The 17,473-nt window shown below is 38.0% G+C and overlaps 1 protein-coding gene across 1 annotated transcript in view; it reads right to left on the bottom strand.

The window, feature by feature from the left end:
- LOC131038349 (eukaryotic translation initiation factor 3 subunit H) overlaps positions 1-17,473 on the bottom strand; it is a 27,684-nt gene extending 10,211 nt beyond the window's left edge. The window contains exons 1-5 of the mRNA XM_057970735.2: positions 17,284-17,473; positions 17,038-17,117; positions 16,824-16,940; positions 16,428-16,537; positions 7,986-8,052 (exon numbers count right to left, since the gene is read on the bottom strand). Of these exons, the coding sequence (XP_057826718.1) occupies positions 7,986-8,052; positions 16,428-16,537; positions 16,824-16,940; positions 17,038-17,117; positions 17,284-17,305 (396 nt within the window). The 5' untranslated portion in view covers positions 17,306-17,473. The remainder of the gene's footprint in view (positions 1-7,985; positions 8,053-16,427; positions 16,538-16,823; positions 16,941-17,037; positions 17,118-17,283) is intronic.

Raw genomic sequence — 17,473 nt, 5'->3', positions numbered from 1 at the left:
GAATGCCCCCATGCCATGAGGGTCCATGTGGCCTCCAAGGCCTTAATTTGCATTTGGTAGGAGGAACTTTACCCCTAGAATCCACCATGCATTGTGCCACTCAAGTAATGGAATTCCATTTATACATTTAGTTTATCGAGACAGTCCCAATTCCAAGCAATGTGTAATGTCCCCTAATTATACTCTGCCAATTAACCAACAATATCTATGTTACTACCTTAATTAGGCATAATTAACTGCATCTTATAAGAGAACTTCTTTAAAAAATCATCCTCTAATTTCCTACTGTTCCATCCCTATTCCCAGAAGAGGGTTTGGCTGTCTAGGGCGCTTGAAACCAACTCTCAAGTTAGCCCAGATTACTGAACTCAGTCCATTCACCCTAGGGGCATGCAGCCCAGATTTCAGGAGGAGTCTTTCACCCTTGGGGCATCCTATCGGATGGAATTACTCCGCCCCTCCCTAGCAGCCCCAATCTCCCTTGGGGATGTGGAGAAATACGGAATTAGTTTGAAGATTAGATTAGTTTTAAGAATTTCTATTACAAGACTCCGTGGACTGATTTTTTTTAGTCTATCTCAGAATGTTATAGTTAATTATTGTGGTCACATTCCAGGTATTTAAATCCATTGTATTTATTAGATTGGTGAATCTTTAATTCTGTTTATTTGCTGTGCAGAACAGATCTCTAATTTATTTACATACACATATATTTGCTCAGATTTCCATTGTTCTTCCCAATATTCTTATATATATACATATATATATTATTATTATCATTATTATTGCTTTGTTTATATTGTTAATATTATTAATAAGAAAATCTTCACAAATAATAGAATCGTATTTAATGAAAGTACTGAGTTAAGTTACTGTTGAATACAGTCAGCAATTGAGGAAGGTATACTCACCAATAAGGTTGCTCAAGCCTGTCACCCTTTGTGCCCAGTCCTGCGATCCTCTTCCCTTATTTTCTTCCTACCCTTGGTTGGAAATTTGCCCATCTTAATATACCCATCAGTGTTTGAAAAGCCACACCTTCCTTTTTGAATATGGGGGTGACTTCTTTTAGGAAAGAACGCATCTTAAAAATAGATACTAATGTGCTGTTTCGTGGATGACCATTATTAATATTTCTTTCTCTTTTTATTTTTCTATGTTATTTCTTAATATAAGGTTTATACATGTTGAATGATAATATTTTAATAACATTTCTTAGTTCAATGTAGATATGGTAATATTATTAATATTGTTAGTTCACATACATTAATGTTAATATTAAGATTAATAAATATTAATATTAGTATTGATATGAATACCTAATGTTATAATCATTTCATATACAATAATAGTAATAATTCATTTATAATTTATTGAATCATTAATACATATATTAAGTGCAAGGGGGAAGAAATGGTAATAATGGTATTATTAATGTAGGGATATTACAGTCCGCCCTTCCCTAAGATTGCTTGTCCTCAAGCAATTTAAGGTTAGGATGCTCAAAAATTTCTGCTCCTTCCCATGTTGCATCTTCTTCAGGCAGCCCCTTCCATTTGATCAAATATTCTGGAATTATCTTATTCCTCAACCTCTTTTCCCTCATGTTGAGGACCCTTTCTGGTTCTAATATGAGCTTACCCTCGTCATCAAGTGGAGGCAATTCTTCACACGATATAGTATGTTGTCCAAGAACTCTCTTAAGTCATGAAACATGGAAGACATTGTGAATTCTACTGTTTCCCAGCAATTCCAATTCACATGCTACTTCACCAATTCTCTTCAATATTTTATAGGGGCCATAGAATCGTGGTTTAAGTTTTTCTGCTCCACTAGTTTTGATAGATGATTGCTTATATGGTTGCAGTCGTAGGAAAACCAAATCTCCAATCTCAAATGTTCGTTCAGTTTGATTCTGGTTCGCATATAGCTTTTGTTGGTTCTGAGCATGATGTAAGTTATCTTTGAGAGCATTCATGATATCAATATTCTCTTGTGCAAAATCCTTAGCCCCTGGTACTCTACTGTCTGGATGGATTAAACTCCCAAAAGAAGTAGGTTCATAACTATATAGTGCTTTGAAGGGGCTCATTCCAATGGATAGATGGTATGTAGTATTATAGCAATGTTTGCCAAGGTGTAGCCATTTTACCCATGCATTTTGCTGTCCCGTAACATAATTCCTCAAATATCCTTCTATCCACTTATTAACAATTTCGGTTTGTCCATTGGTTTGAGGGTGATAACTTGTACTAGGTCTCAATTTGGTGCCCACTAGACGGAAGAGTTCTTGCCAGAACATGCTAAGAAATCTGCTATCCCTGTCACTGACAATGTTCTTAGGCAACCCATGTAGTCTACACACTTCTTTGAAGAAGACTTCGGCAATTTGAGGGGCTCTATATTTTGTAGATATGGCCATAAAATGTGCATATTTGGTCAGTCGATCCACCACTACGTATATGAAATCTTTCCCTTGAATTTTTGGGAGGCCTACTATGAAGTCCATGGAAATACTTTCCCATTTTTGATCTGGCACCGGCAAAGGCTGAAGTAGTCCTGCTGGATAAGTTTGCTCTACCTTATTTTGTTGGCAGGTTATGCACTCTTGGACATGTTTCAATACATCCTTCTTAAGACCTTTCCAAGAATATTTTTCTCTCACCTGTTTATATGTTTTATAATATCCTGGATGTCCTGCCATAGGGTTGTCATGGTATTCCCTAATAATTATTTCCTTCATTTTCGAACTTGGTGTAAGATATATTCTATTCTTATAGAGGATGAGTTCCTCTACCACTTTATAGCCTTCATGTTGTATGTTGCCTTCGATGATGTCATTTGCATGTGGAACTTTGGCATATTCTGCAATAATGGAGTGCTTCCAACTGGCCGTGATATCCGTTATGTTACATAGATAGGGTCTTCTGGATAATGCATCAGCTACCATGTTGTTTTTTCCCTTAACATATTCTATATCAAAATTGTAGGCTTGTAGTTTGCTTACCCATTTCTGTTGTCGATCGTTAAGATCCCTTTGTTGTAGGAAGAACTGTAGGCTATTATGATCTATTTTAACCAAGAACTTCCCACAACCAAGGTATTGCCTGAATTTTGCCAAGGCATGCATAATAGCCAACATTTCCTTGTCATATATGGAGTAGAACCTCTCGGTCGTGGTGAGTTTCTTACCTTCAAAAGCAATTGGGTGCTTGTTCTGCATGAGGACTGCACCAATGCCTTCACCTGATGCATCACATTGTAGTTCAAAAGGTAAGCCAAAGTCGAGAATGGCCAAAACTGGACATGTACTCATTGCTACTTTGAGGCTGTCAAAGGCTTGTTGGGCTTGTTCATTCCATCCAAAAGTTCCCTTTTTGGTTAGGTCTGTGAGGGGAGCTGCAATCTTGGAGAATCCTTTCACAAACCTCCGGTAATAACTACAGAGCCCCACAAACCCTCTTAGTTGAGTTAAGGTTTTGGGTCTAGGCCATTCCTTAATAGCCTTGATTTTTTCTTCGTCAACACTTACACCTTGTTCGCTGATCTTGTGGCCTAGGTATAGGATTTCTTTTAATCCAAATTCACATTTTGAAGCTTTGGTATATAGTGATTCTTGCTTCAGTATTCCCAATACTTCATCAATATGCTTAAGATGGTCCTCCCATGTTTTACTATATATCAGGATATCATCAAAGAATATTAACAAAAACTTCCTAAGTTGTTTCCTGAAAGTATGGTTCATACAAGACTGAAATGTGGCTGGGGCATTGGTTAACCCGAAGGGAAGGACTAGGAATTCAAAGTGTCCATAGTGGCATCTGAATATTGTCTTAGGAATATCTTCCTCCCTCATTCTGATTTGGTGGTATCCTGACCTTAGGTCGATCTTGGAGAAGTATTTGGCCCCATGGAGTTCATCTATAAACTCATCCACCCTTGGAATAGGATACCGATTTTTAATAGTTTTCTTATTCAATGCCCTGTAATCTATACACATTCTCATTGTTCCATCCTTCTTTTTGACGAGTACCACGGATGATGCAAAAGGGCTGGAACTAGGTTGAATGTATCCCATCTCAAGTAATTCATTTATAGCTTTCTCTATTTCCTCTTTAAACTTTTGGGGATGTCTATAAGGAGTGGTGATTACTGGCTATGCTCCCTTCTCTAATTCTATTATGTGTTCAAATTCTCTTTTGGGGGGTAATCTTGGAGGGATGTCATCAAATAACTTTTTGTGCTTCTTGAGAATGGGTTTTATGTCAATGTGCACAGCTCTTCCTTGGGAAGTAGACTTGTCAAGGACCAAACATTGTGCTACCCATTGTCCTTGACCTTTCCTAAATATTTACAACAAAAATAAACTTGTAAGCTTGTTTACCAAGAAACAATAGTTGATTTTATTAATAATATTTGTGCCCCCAAACTTACCCAAAAATTCTTTCCATCTTTTTGCAAGAAACTACCATTGAGGTCTCGTTAGGTATACCCTGCAATGTAACTTCCTTTCCTTCATGCTGAAAGCATATTGTTAGGTTGGGAAGATCCGTCATGTAACATCCCAAGGAGTATATCCATGGTGAACCTAGGATCATATCAGCATCTAAAGGTGCGACGTAGAAATCTTCCTTGATGGGATGTTTGCCTAAGAGTACCTCCAGTTGTGGAACTATTTTGTTGCATTGGATCATGTCTCTAGTGGCTATTGCTGCTGTAAACCCTCTAAAATTTTCAGTTTTGATCTTTCTTCTCACCACTAATGCTTCACTAATGAAATTGTGGGACGCCCCACTATCCACTAGGACGATAACTCTTTGTCCTCTAAGTGTACTTCTGATGCGAAATAATTGAATTTTGCAAGTATGAGTGATGGTGGCTAAGGTTGCGTGTTCATCTTCTTCGGCCCTAGCTCTTTTGTTATCATTTTCCTCCATTTCATCCTCAGAGGTTGCTTCCATCATTTGGGCTCTGCCCCTTTTTGGTGCATCTGTGACCTGGTTCCCATTTTTCTTTACAGCTATAACATAGTTTTTCCTTCTTTTGGCAGGAATGTCCTCATTCCCAGGGCTCTTTACATGTGTAACATAAGTTCTTTTTCTTGAGTTCATTATGACCTTCCTTAGATTGGGAGGGTTTGTGTGCTTCATTCTTTTTGAAAAAGGGTTTGCCATGGTTGAAAGAGGGTTTGCTGCTAGCTGTTGTTACTTCCAGTTTTAATGCTTTCTCAATGGCATCTTCTAAGGATAGTGGATTGAGTGTGCTCACTAACCCCTTGAGTGAGTCCTTTAAGACTTCTACGAATAGGTAGGTAAGTCTGTCTTCTTCTATTCCTGAGACGCGGACTGAGATTTTCTGGAATTCTGTTATATAGTCCTCTATTGATCCTTCTTGTTTTAATTGTGTCAACCTTCTAAAATCTTCTTGAGGGTGTCTCCTTTCAAACCTCTTGATGAGTTTTTGTGAGAATTCTTCATACGAGGTTATATTTTGATGCCCTTGGGTGAGGAGTCCATGATGCCACCAATCGTGGGCCAAACCTTCCAAGTGTAGGGTAGCAAATTGGAGTGCATCTTCTTCTGTCATTGGGCTGAGTGTGAGATAGGTGTTTAGTTTTTGTAACCAAGCGTGAGCTGTGATTTTATCTGTCCCATCAAAGCCAGGGAGTGTTACCTTATTCACCTTATGTCTCAATTCCTTATTTGGTTGTTTTTTCCTTTTCCTAGGTACCTCTTGTCTCTTAGCTTCACAAAACTCCCTAAATGTTATGAGTTCCCTAACCTCAGGGTCCAAGTCTCTATATGCTCTAGCAATTTCCTCCGTGCTATTGGAAGGAGGGTCAATTTCATCTTCTTCCCTTGGAGTATCTTACTTGGGTAGGAACGGTGGTTGGTGTACTCTAGGTATAGATGATCCGTTATTATTTCTTGACTGATTTGAACTGACATCTCTCTCATTGGAGGGATTGTTTTTGTAGGTTGTATTCCCTATATTCTGTAGGGCCTGAAGTAGTGCTTGGTTTGTTTTTTCATTTTTTGCAATCTGATCTATGAATGTTTGATTTGTTTTCTCCATAAAGGCTCTTATTTCATTGATCATTTGTTCATTCATGGTGGATGTAGCCCTCCTAGTACGTAACATAAATTATTTTGTTCCTCAGGCTGGCAAGAACGGTGCTCTAATACCAATTGTAATGTCCCCTAATTATACTCTGCCAATTAACCAACAATATCTATGTTACTACCTTAATTAGGCATAATTAACTGCATCTTATAAGAGAACTTCTTAAAAAACTCATCCTCTAATTTCCTATTGTTCCATCCCTATTCCCAGAAGAGGATTTGGCTGTCTAGGGCGCTTGAAACCAACTCTCAAGTTAGCCCAGATTACTGAACTCGGTCCATTCACCCTAGGGGCATGCAGCCCAGATTTCAGGAGGAGTCTTTCACCCTTGGGGCATCCTATCGGATGGAATTACTCTGCCCCTCCCTAGCAGCCCCCATCTCCCTTGGGGATGTGGAGAAATACGGAATTAGTTTGAAGATTAGATTAGTTTTAAGAATTTCTATTACAAGACTCTGTGGACTGATTTTTTTTAGTCTTATCTCAGAATGTTATAGTTAATTATTGTAGTCACATTCCAGGTATTTAAATCCATTGTATTTATTTGATTGGTGAATCTTTAATTCTGTTTATTTGCTGTGCAGAATAGATCTCTAATTTATTTACATACACATATATTTGCTCAGATTTCCATTGTTCTTCCCAATATTCTTATATATATACATATATATATTATTATTATCATTATTATTGCTTTGTTTACATTGTTAATATTATTAATAAGAAAATCTTCACAAATAATAGAATCATATTTAATGAAAGTACTGAGTTAAGTTGCTGTTGAATACAGTCAGCAATTGAGGAAGGTATACTCACCAATAAGGTTGCTCCAGCCTGTCACCCTTTGTGCCCAGTCCTGCGATCCTCTTCCCTTATTTTCTTCCTACCCTTTGGTTCGAAATTTGCCCATCTTAATATACCCATCAGTGTTTGAAAAGCCACACCTTCCTTTTTGAATATGGGTGTGACTTCTTTTAGGAAAGAACGCATCTTAAAAATAGATACTAATGTGCTGTTTCATGTATGACCATTATTAATATTTCTTTCTCTTTTTATTTTTCTATGTTATTTCTTAATATAAGGTTTATATATGTTGAATGATAATATTTTAATAAAATTTCTTAGTTCAATGTAGATATCGTAATATTATTAATATTGTTAGTTCACATACATTAATGTTAATATTAAGATTAATAAATATTAATATTAGTATTGATATGAATACCTAATGTTATAATCATTTCATATACAATAATAGTAATAATTCATTTATAATTTATTGAATCATTAATACATATATTAAGTGCAAGGGGAAAGAAATGGTAATAATGGTATTATTAATGTAGGGATATTACACAATGTTGCTACGATATTCATATGAGCCACCTTAATTTACCTTTCGTATTTATAATTTAACAATTGACACTAAATTACCAATTATCAGCTGTGTTCTCAATTCTGTGTTTGATTCTCAACAATTTGTGCACGTTACAAATATATTTTTTACATTTTTAGTATGTATCAAAAATTGAGAGAACGCTGATGTTAGTTGCTCGTTTCTAATCTAAATACATTTAGGTTCATCAAAGTTTAATTGAGTGTTTTCAAATACAATGTCACTGCTGTGCCTCCGAAGACTATGATCGTCATCAAGACTTTGCTAATAGTAAGAGCCTATGATTATTCTCTCAATCCTTATGCTTAACCGGAGTATACAAGTTTTCTTGATCTCTAAATCAGCAATAACAAGCAAAAGAACAACATAACACATTCTCTATTACAGTCTTTTCAAATAACATTACAGTGCTGTGATGAATTCATTCAATAAAAACTTCAGAATTCTCTAACTTACTAAGAAATACCTGGTAATTCATAAATGTGTCGATCAGTTCCACAGTCTGAAAAGATCCCATGTAAGTTGACTGGTACCTGTTGAATCGGAGATAATTGAGTGACAACTAAAACAGAACTATATGTTTATTTTTCATTTCTAACATCCATCTACTAACAAACTTAGTTCTGAAAAACAATATGTTCAATGATGACTGCTTATAAGAAATTTGATTATGTTACTGACAATCTGAAGCATCCAAATCTTCAACTAAGGCTTGATTTTGAGAATTTTTGTGTGGGGAAATTAGTTTTACCATTCCCAAATTTTGGGGGCACGGGTATGGATCCTCCTAGGGGCACTGGAATATGGATCCTCCTACCTAGTATGTCTTTCTGGTATTGTGCAATGATGAAAACATAAAACTTTACATTGATATATTGACATGATCCGGTGGTGGACTGAATTGCTCCAGAAGGGATGAATTAAGTCAATAAACATATCATTAGCTTTAAGTTAGATGTTATCAAGCCAAAATCCACAAGATGGTATGCAATGTCATTTAATGTTACAAGCCTCCAGCTTCACAACTATACAAATTGATATAGCCACTCCTCTATAGCCTAGCTTGATTCCAAGAGAGGGAACTCAAAAAGAGCTCTACAAGCAGGATATGTTTTTCCCTAAGTTGTCAAATCAGAATCAGAATCGGGTACTTGGGTATTGTACATTGGTATGGCAAAAAAATTTGGGGTCCTGGGTACATCCGTACAAAGAAATATATAAATTATGTGTGTGTGTGTGTGTGTTTCAATTCATAGTTTTTGATGAAATGCTTGGGGGCCGTTCACAGGCAAAAGCTGTAGGAATCTGGTAGGCAGCACGGATGGCTGATGAAGCAAAACAAGTGTAGAAACCAGCAAACCTAGAGTTGGGATCCCTTAAATAGGGAGAGGTGTAGGAATGGAAAAAAGCTAGAAAACAAATGGTGGTTTGATTCGATCCAGAGAATGGAGTGATGGTATTGTTAGAGTTTTGCAGATCAGGAATGTTGGCCGTGACTTCCAGCTACCCCTGCCATTGATTGCAAAAAACATGTAAATGACATATCATTAGACAGTCAAAATATTTTTTTCATACCCAGAATCAGCCTAATATTCGCACGATTCGGCAACTTAGGTTTTTCTTAAGGTACTTTCAAGTAATTGCGACTCTAGAAGCAAAAGAAAAAACTGTATGGTTTGAATTAAATTCTGGACTGTTGGGAAAGCTTCATGCATTTATCCTTGAACTCATAGAAGTGGCAGAGCAAAATGCATGGTTTGAATTGGATTCTGAAAAATTGGGAAAGCTTTCTGATAGAATAAATGCAATTAAAGGCATTCACTGGGTTATAATCTAGCAGAATCATTTTTTGGCTGGTTGGATATTCAATCCAAGTTTGTCAACAGCCTAATCAAGTGTTACAATGTTGAAAGTGTTGCCACACTCAATTTAGCTACCTGCAAGTTGATTCTCCTTGCACAAAGATTTATCAAAATGGTTGAAGCAGCAAGAAAAATGATTGAGTTGTCAATTTCTGGAGCCTTTTTTATTTCAGGATGATGAAATATTCAAATTTTGTGACCTGATGTGACCTCTAGCATCAAACATGAATTCTCAAGAAACATCTGCTACAAAGGTGTAGAACGATGGAGATATCAACAACCTTGTTTAATTGTTCATATGCTGTTAAAGAGAAATAGCAACTGCAGCATCACATAGACATTAGCTGCAAAGCCTATTCAATTGTTTCTTACTTTGTGATTCATTTTTTTGTAGGGCAATCAAAAAAACTGCAAGGAAAAAAGAAAACAGGGTACCTAGAACAAAAATAAGAAGCATATAATTGGCCATTGAAATTTCCTTAAATTTGACAAATTTGAACAGCACTGCAAAAATGCCATTAAGTAGTTGTCTTAAAGTTCCACTCAGTTGCATGACCCATGCCTCATCAAAAGCAGCCAACAGCTCAAAATATGTGTTGTGGAGGGTGTAGCCAGGTGGAATAGAGACTTGTGTAGTTCTGAGACTTGGGGCAATTCGAAGAAAATCAACTTGGACTCAGCATGTTCAGGGAAAACGATATTATTTTGCACTTTCGATGATATTGAAGACTTTTGGTTTTTAAAATGTTAGAATTCCGTGAACCCTTTGAGGAAGAAATCTTGACATCTTTTTTGTGCCAAATCATCCCCAACACTGGTTTGTGTTGATGTTATTGTAGCTTCAGTCGGTATCCTTCTCAGGCCAACGTGAAGAAAATAAAATGAGTATATATAAAACATACTCATAGAGCCAACCATGATATATATTACATATAAAATGTGATTAATATTTGTTTAAACAATGTGAGCTGACCCTTATATAAGAGACTTGTCTCCTCATCCAAGGCGGATATATATGAAGTGTTATCACATTTACTAGGAAATGAATCGATTGGAAAACATAAGAAAAGTGCTTGGAGGTGACAATAGTGTATATGATCTATGGTTGGGAAGGCAAGTCATTGCATGTGGTTAAACGAGCACAACCAAACAACATGGTATCAGAGCAGGCACGATCAAAGGGATTGAAGAGTATTCTATGTGAACCCTGCTCTCACTGTGATTGACGGACAACAGACTCTAGCGCAAGCAGCTCTATCAATTTGCCTTCATTATAATCTTTGTGCTGGGAGTACACTGCACGAATGATTTCATTTATATCATGGCAGCGCTATTCCTGTGGACATGTTAAATTGTGATCAGAATAAGTAATTCCATTATTGACAATCACGTTGTGGTTGGGAGTGCAGGCTTCATCCCTGATGGTGCTCAGCCAGATATCTACAACATAGTGGAAGACACTAATCATTCACCACAGAGTTCTTGTGCATTGGCAATTTACATGTGAGCGGTCTTTGGATCAAGATTTGGCTTTGGTGAGAACCAGCGTCTACGTCAGATTCTCATTATTACCTAGCCCGTCTCTTGCTGTAGATTGCAAGTCACAGACCTGCACAATAGGCCACGTGAATCTAACGAGCGGGATATCTGAATTTCTAAGATAAGCTCTTCTGGACTAAAGAGAGATTAAGGTGAATATAATCGATCGTGTGAACCCTGCGACTTCTTCACCAGTTATGTCGTGAGTACTTTTGGTTGGCCGTTTTTTTTTGTGGTGAAAGCAAATGGATGAGTCATCTGAGGAATGCAACTCATCCTGTGCGTGAGTCGTCTGAGGAATACAACTCATCCTGTGCGTGAGACGTCTGAGGAATGTGATTCATTTCATATTCAGTCAGTGACCAATTTCTCCTACGGATGCATATCCTCACATAGCATCGGTTTGAGTGAACATTCTATTCACTGGTGCAAATTATTGATTTTGGGGATTTATGAATATGCAGAAGACAGTTGCAAGGCTACAGTTTATACAACATACAAATATTATTTATCAGTCTGATATCGAGAGACAAAGTTTGTGATAGACAGGTGGGTAAAGTTCCTGGTATCTGCATGATTATTCACCTGCAAAGGTATGGAGGGTAGAAGGAAGGTTGTGAGTACATTTGAAAGGCACCAGAATTTGAAGAGTCGTGTGCTTTGATATTCCATTGGCATTAGACATTGAGTCTGTTCTCTTCAACATAACACTAACCTTAGTTCCTGGACACTTCAGACTTAATGATACAAGTACTGTTTAGATATTCAAGAGTCGGCTGATAAATGGAAGCATTAATACATGATTTATGGCTGCTATTTATATTTTACCTGGATGTGGACTGCATGTTTAAATAGCATAATTGACAGAGAGTATAAATTTAAATATTCTTTCTGAGCATGTTTCAGTTTCAGAAACTTGTTTCCAGAGTTGATTAATCTGCAATAGTGAGATCGTACAGAAGACAAAGGCAGGCAAACTTGGCAATTTTTGAGCAATCAGACTAGATGGTGGTGTACAGAGAGACGGTGCGCTTCCGTTGGTTGTAAAGCTCCAGGCCAGAATATAATGGTCTTCTGCGAAATTCCCCATGGCTGCGAAAAAAAAAAAAAAAAACCGTCGATAGGTCTGTGTCGAGAGAGATGAGGGGTCTCTGCAGTTTGGGTAAACCCACAAATGTGATGCTCACATTAAGCTTTCCTTTTAGATCATTTATGTCGATGCCGACATGGTTGTCGCCTGGGTCCTTCAATTCTACGTTCTTGCTTGTATCGAACTCAACTGCGAAGAGATGGTTGTAGTCATGACCATACTGGTGAAAGTTAAGGAGGCCGATGTATTGAGCAGAGAGGACATCCGAGAATTTGGGGAAGGCATCATGAGAAAGGTGATACCGTGGCCGCCGGCGTCTGAGGGCGGGGGAAGCATGGAGAAAACGAAGGTAGTGCTAAAAGATGAAACGGTGTTGTTGTTTCCACAAGGTTTCATCAACACGGGAATTGATTACAGTGCACGGCCCATGACAAAGTGGGCGTGATTGGTGTTGCTGCCAATGAACGAGCCTGTGTATGGGACTAAGAGGAAGTCTCAGGTTCAGACTTATTGGGAGCATAATAAGGGCCCGTCTTCAGCATCCTGCTATTTTTGCTTCGATATATTCTCCACTCTCAAGGAGATGCATCTCAGGAGTGAAATTGGAGGGTTTGAGTTTATGGCCAAGCCTCCACCTACTTATTATAAGATCTTGCGGATCAGGGTCCCTGATGTACTAACTGAGAAACAGATGGAGGAGTGCAAGGAATTGGGGATTTTTGTTGATAGGGATGATCAAGGTGTGCTGCTTTATGGTCCCCCCCGGCACTGGTAAAACACTCATGGCACGTGTATTTGCCAGGCAGACTAATGCAACCTTTCTAAAGCTTGCAGGTCCACAACTTGTCCAGAACAGACCAAGAAGCAATAAGAGACTGCATTCAAGGAAGGAAGAACTTGATGTTTGCAGCCATAAGACTGTGTTGGTGACTGTTGACATCTCTCTAAGAGGAAGAACTTATTGCCATTATGATCAGTTTCTTCGAAGCGAAGGAAATAACATTTAGAGGGAGTTTGACAAACCATTTCAGGCAACCTTGGACGAGGAGGTCAGAAGGTTGATATCAGATTCAGAGGGAGCCACGTCATCATAAAGACTTGTTAATGCATTCTTCTCTGCGAGAGAAGTTTGAGGTGCAAACCCTTGTTAATGGATTCTTCTCTGCGAGAGAAGTTTGAGGTGCAAGCCCTTGTTAATGCATTCTTCTCTGAGGGAGAAGTTCGAGGTGCAAACCCTTGTTAATGCATTCTTCTCTATGAGGGAGAAATTTGAGGTGCAAGCCCTTGTTAATGCATTCTTCTCTGTGAGAGAAGTTTGAGGCGAAAGCCCTTGTTTCACCCTCTGGGAGTAGCCATGGTGGATGTCATGTTGAGAGACTCCATGACTTAGCACTTGTGTTTATTCACCCTCTGGAAGTAGCCATGGTCAACATCATGATGAGATGACAACATCACATTGAGTGACTCTGTGATGGGGCCCCTGTGTTCATTTACATTTCCATTCATGGGAGTAGCCATGATGGACCCACCCTCTAGGAGTAGCATCATGATGAGATGACAACATCACATTGAGTGACTCCGTGATGGGCACCCGTGTTCATTTACATTTCCATTCATGGGAGTAGCCATGATGGACCCACCCTCTGGGAGTAGCCATGGTGGATGTCACTATGTGACTAAGATAACGAGAAGGATTCCTCCCTAGCTAAGAGGGAGTGTTGATGTTATTGTAGCTTCGGTCGGTATCCTTCTTAGGCCGACGTGAAGAAAATAAAATGAGTATATATTAAACATACTCATAGAGCCGAGAATGATGTATATTAAATATAAAATGTGATTAGTATTTGTTTAAACAATGTGAGCCGACCCTCATATAAGAGACGTGTCTCCTCATCCAAGGTAGATATATATGAAGTGTTATCACATTTACTAGGAAATGAATCAATTGGAAAACATAAGAAAAGTGCTCGAGGGTGACAATAGCGTATATCGTCTATGGTTGGGAAGGCAAGCCATTGCCTATGGTTAAACGAGCACAACCAAACAACAGTTGTGGCCAAGATGTGGTGGAAAATGAGGACTTCTGCCAACAAGGGGTTTAATGTGCAGATTCTCCAATCTGTGGCCATCTCTTCCGGATTTACACAAATGGGTGCTAGATTGATAAAGGCCTCCTGGATCTCGTGTGCTAAAGGTTTTACATTTCCTCCTTTACCTTCTCTAAGGATTGAGATTTGTTGTTGGGCAAGCTGTGGGCTTGGGGGAAGCACTCTCTCTTTGTTAAGCCTTAGTCAACCTCCTTTAATCCTCTTACTGAGCCACTTAATGTGCATCCAATGTGAGTTAGACTTCCAAACCTCCCTCTACAATTTTGGCAGCCTTCTAGTTATGTGGCCATCAGTAACTCTATTTGTCACTTCTTGAAAGTTGATGTTTCTACTTCATTCATGGAGCAATCCACATTCGTGCACATTCTGGTGGACTTGACATCTCTAAGCCCCTTCATTAGAAATGTGGATTTGATGGTGTTGAAGACGGGCCTTGGATTCTGCCTCTTGATTATGAAGGCCTCCCCTTCAGATGTCATCAATATTCTCCATCAGTCACCCGGCTAAACATTGTCCTCTCTCAGGTCACAAGGGCTCTGCTACATGGTTTAAGCATGCCACTGATAACCATTTAACTATCAATGCTTCTGATTCATTGAGTGACTTCTCCCAAGATCGCGATGTGTCCCTTGCTTATGGTGCAGCTCTAACGCCCTCAAACAAAATTGTGGAACCTCTTGCCCTTCCAGTGCAGATTGATCTGCCTTCAGAACCTCCGAGTTGTTCCTCTCATGCTGCGGACTCCCTGTGGGGCTATCCCCACCCGTTACTAGCATGTGGATGCTCCCTCTTCGTGTGCTGGCAGGTCCTCTGTGGGTGTTTCTCTTTATGCGTCCCCTTGAAATGAGCATTTGGATGACAGTTAACTTGGACTGTTGTTTGTAGGAGGAAAAGTATTTCTTCTTCCTCTTCCCTTTCTCATTCTTGTGTTGTGGGTCATAGTTCAACTCCCTAGTGACTTGTTTGTCTTTATGGTCAGTTGTCTTGTTCGGCAGCTTGGCTGCAGCTGTTGCTCTCTCTTATTTGTACTGCTTCTCTGCATTTTGTTGTAAGTTGCCTGTTAAAGGCTTGTTTTGTTCTGCCCCTGGGGATTTTGTTGTAAAGGGGTCAGCACCCTAGTTTGCTGCTTAACTAATCAAAAACACGGCTAGCAATGAAAAGTCATGACTATTGGAGGAACAAAGTATTTTAAAAAGACCAAGAAAGGCAGAAGGACATCATTGGAAAGTTACTATATATTTATTTATGACTTCTTTGAGGAGCCTAAACCATTATACTTACAGTCTGAGGACGAAACCCTTAATTGCCATTGCTCGGTTAGGGACAAAAACCTCTGATTCAGGCAGATCTGATAGCACTTTCAAAGTAGACATACCAGAGGAAATAGTCACAGTTTCAAGAAGAAAAAATAGCAGCAGAATAAAGAATAAATGCTATATTTTTCGAGAGATAAATTATTAGTTTTCAATCCAAATTATATTATCAAAATTATAATTTCTGAATAAATTAATATTTATGAATTATATTGCAATTATTATTATGAGTTAGGATTACCATATTATATGAAAACAAAAAATGTTCTAGAACGGGACATTACATCTTGTATATTTGGGAGACGAATAATAATTTTCACACACTGACAAGCTCATGAATGGAGGAGTTGAATTTTCAAGCATTGACATGTAATCGTGGAAACTTTTCTATTCAACTTGTAAAGAAAGATTCCCTGTATGATTCTAAGAATTAGTTAAAAACTTAAAAGCATTGTCGAGAAGTTTATAAATGCATATGATTAATTCCACATAAAGAATATCGACTTGTCTGATAACATCATGAAGGCCAGTGACAGTGGCTACAGTAACGTCTAATATTTTATGAAGTTCATTGCTACTGGAAGTTCACAATAGCTGTGAGTCGAGTAAAACGATTTTTGAGAGTACAAGAACACCTACTTCTCAATGCATTGGCTCCCATGTATTCTTTTGAAGATTAGTATATGATCTTCTTTTGTTAGCAAATGAAAATGAATAAATTATAACCCTCGTTTAAAATTAATTTTCAAACAGGGATACTTGCTAGGTATCTTCTAATATTTAAAACATCTAAACTATTGTAGTTCCTACAAAATTACAAATATTATTCTTGAAAATTTGTATATGGTCCACCTAAGGATTATTTCAGAAGTTCAAAATAATTACTAAAGTGAATAATACTATAATCATTTCAAGATATACTTCGAATGGCTTGTTTCAAAAGCTCAAAAAAAATGCTAATTAGGATACAGAAAGCTTCATATCTGTACAACTTACCATCCAACTGTATTATTATCGATATTTACTTCTCTCAAACATCGCATCATTTCAAGTTGATAGTTAGCCCCATCAGCATCGGCTTCATCCTCTTCTTCAGTTCCACGGCTCTGCCCATAATCATAAATAAGCAAGAGAAGCTAAATCAGAAATTATCAAGCTATTATATTCCAAATGTAAACATCCCTGATCAAATATCAGGTTCACTTAGGTTAATCAAGCTTATTTTCACTGTCACAAAAAATGCCAAAAATAAAAACAAATCTACTATTCGATAAAAATATAATCAGTTCGGATTACATATCGAGTTCCCAAGGTATTGAGCCTCAAATGGGGCCAACGAAAGTGAACAAGACAGACCAAACGGCTAAAAATATGTGCAGAATTAGTACATACCGGAAACGGAAAACAGTTCGTAACTTCCAAAACGCTTCCAATGTCCAAACCCAGAAGTTGTCCGGTGACAAGAGCAGGCATGCATTCTTTACAGTGCTTTATAATTTTCAATACAACCTAAATTTATCCGTTTACATTTTTTTTGAAAATCAATATCATATACAACTAAGTAAAATGAAAAAGGAAAACATGACTCGGAGAAGTGGGTTAATACCAATCCATCAATCTGAACGACTCTCAGGGGAGCTGCGACCTCCTCAGAAGCGGCAGCCTGCGCAAAAGATCTCATCCCAGCTGAAAAATAAACCAGAAATACGTAAATACCTAAACCCGGAGGATCCTGAATTTCTCAAGCTTAAACTCTGATAACACTCCAGATGCAAAATAAAAACCTCAAAAACCCTAAATTTTAAAAACATAAATAAAAACGGGGAAAAGGGCTTCTGTGAATTAAACTTACTTTGAGGAATGAATTCCGCCATGTTTCTTGAACAGTGGATGAATCAGTGCACAACCAAATGGAGGCCACCTAAATCCAGAGATGAAAGAGAGTCCGAAAAAGTTCAGAAATTGATTTTATAGGGTAAGAGAAACTCGTAAAGGAACGAGAAGAATTATTTCCTTGACAATTAAAATATGATCAAAGGACC

The sequence above is a fragment of the Cryptomeria japonica genome, chromosome 10 (assembly GCF_030272615.1).
Source record: "Cryptomeria japonica chromosome 10, Sugi_1.0, whole genome shotgun sequence".
NCBI classification, from domain to species: domain Eukaryota; kingdom Viridiplantae; phylum Streptophyta; class Pinopsida; order Cupressales; family Cupressaceae; genus Cryptomeria; species Cryptomeria japonica.
This window is presented reverse-complemented; position numbering and strand designations above follow the sequence as displayed.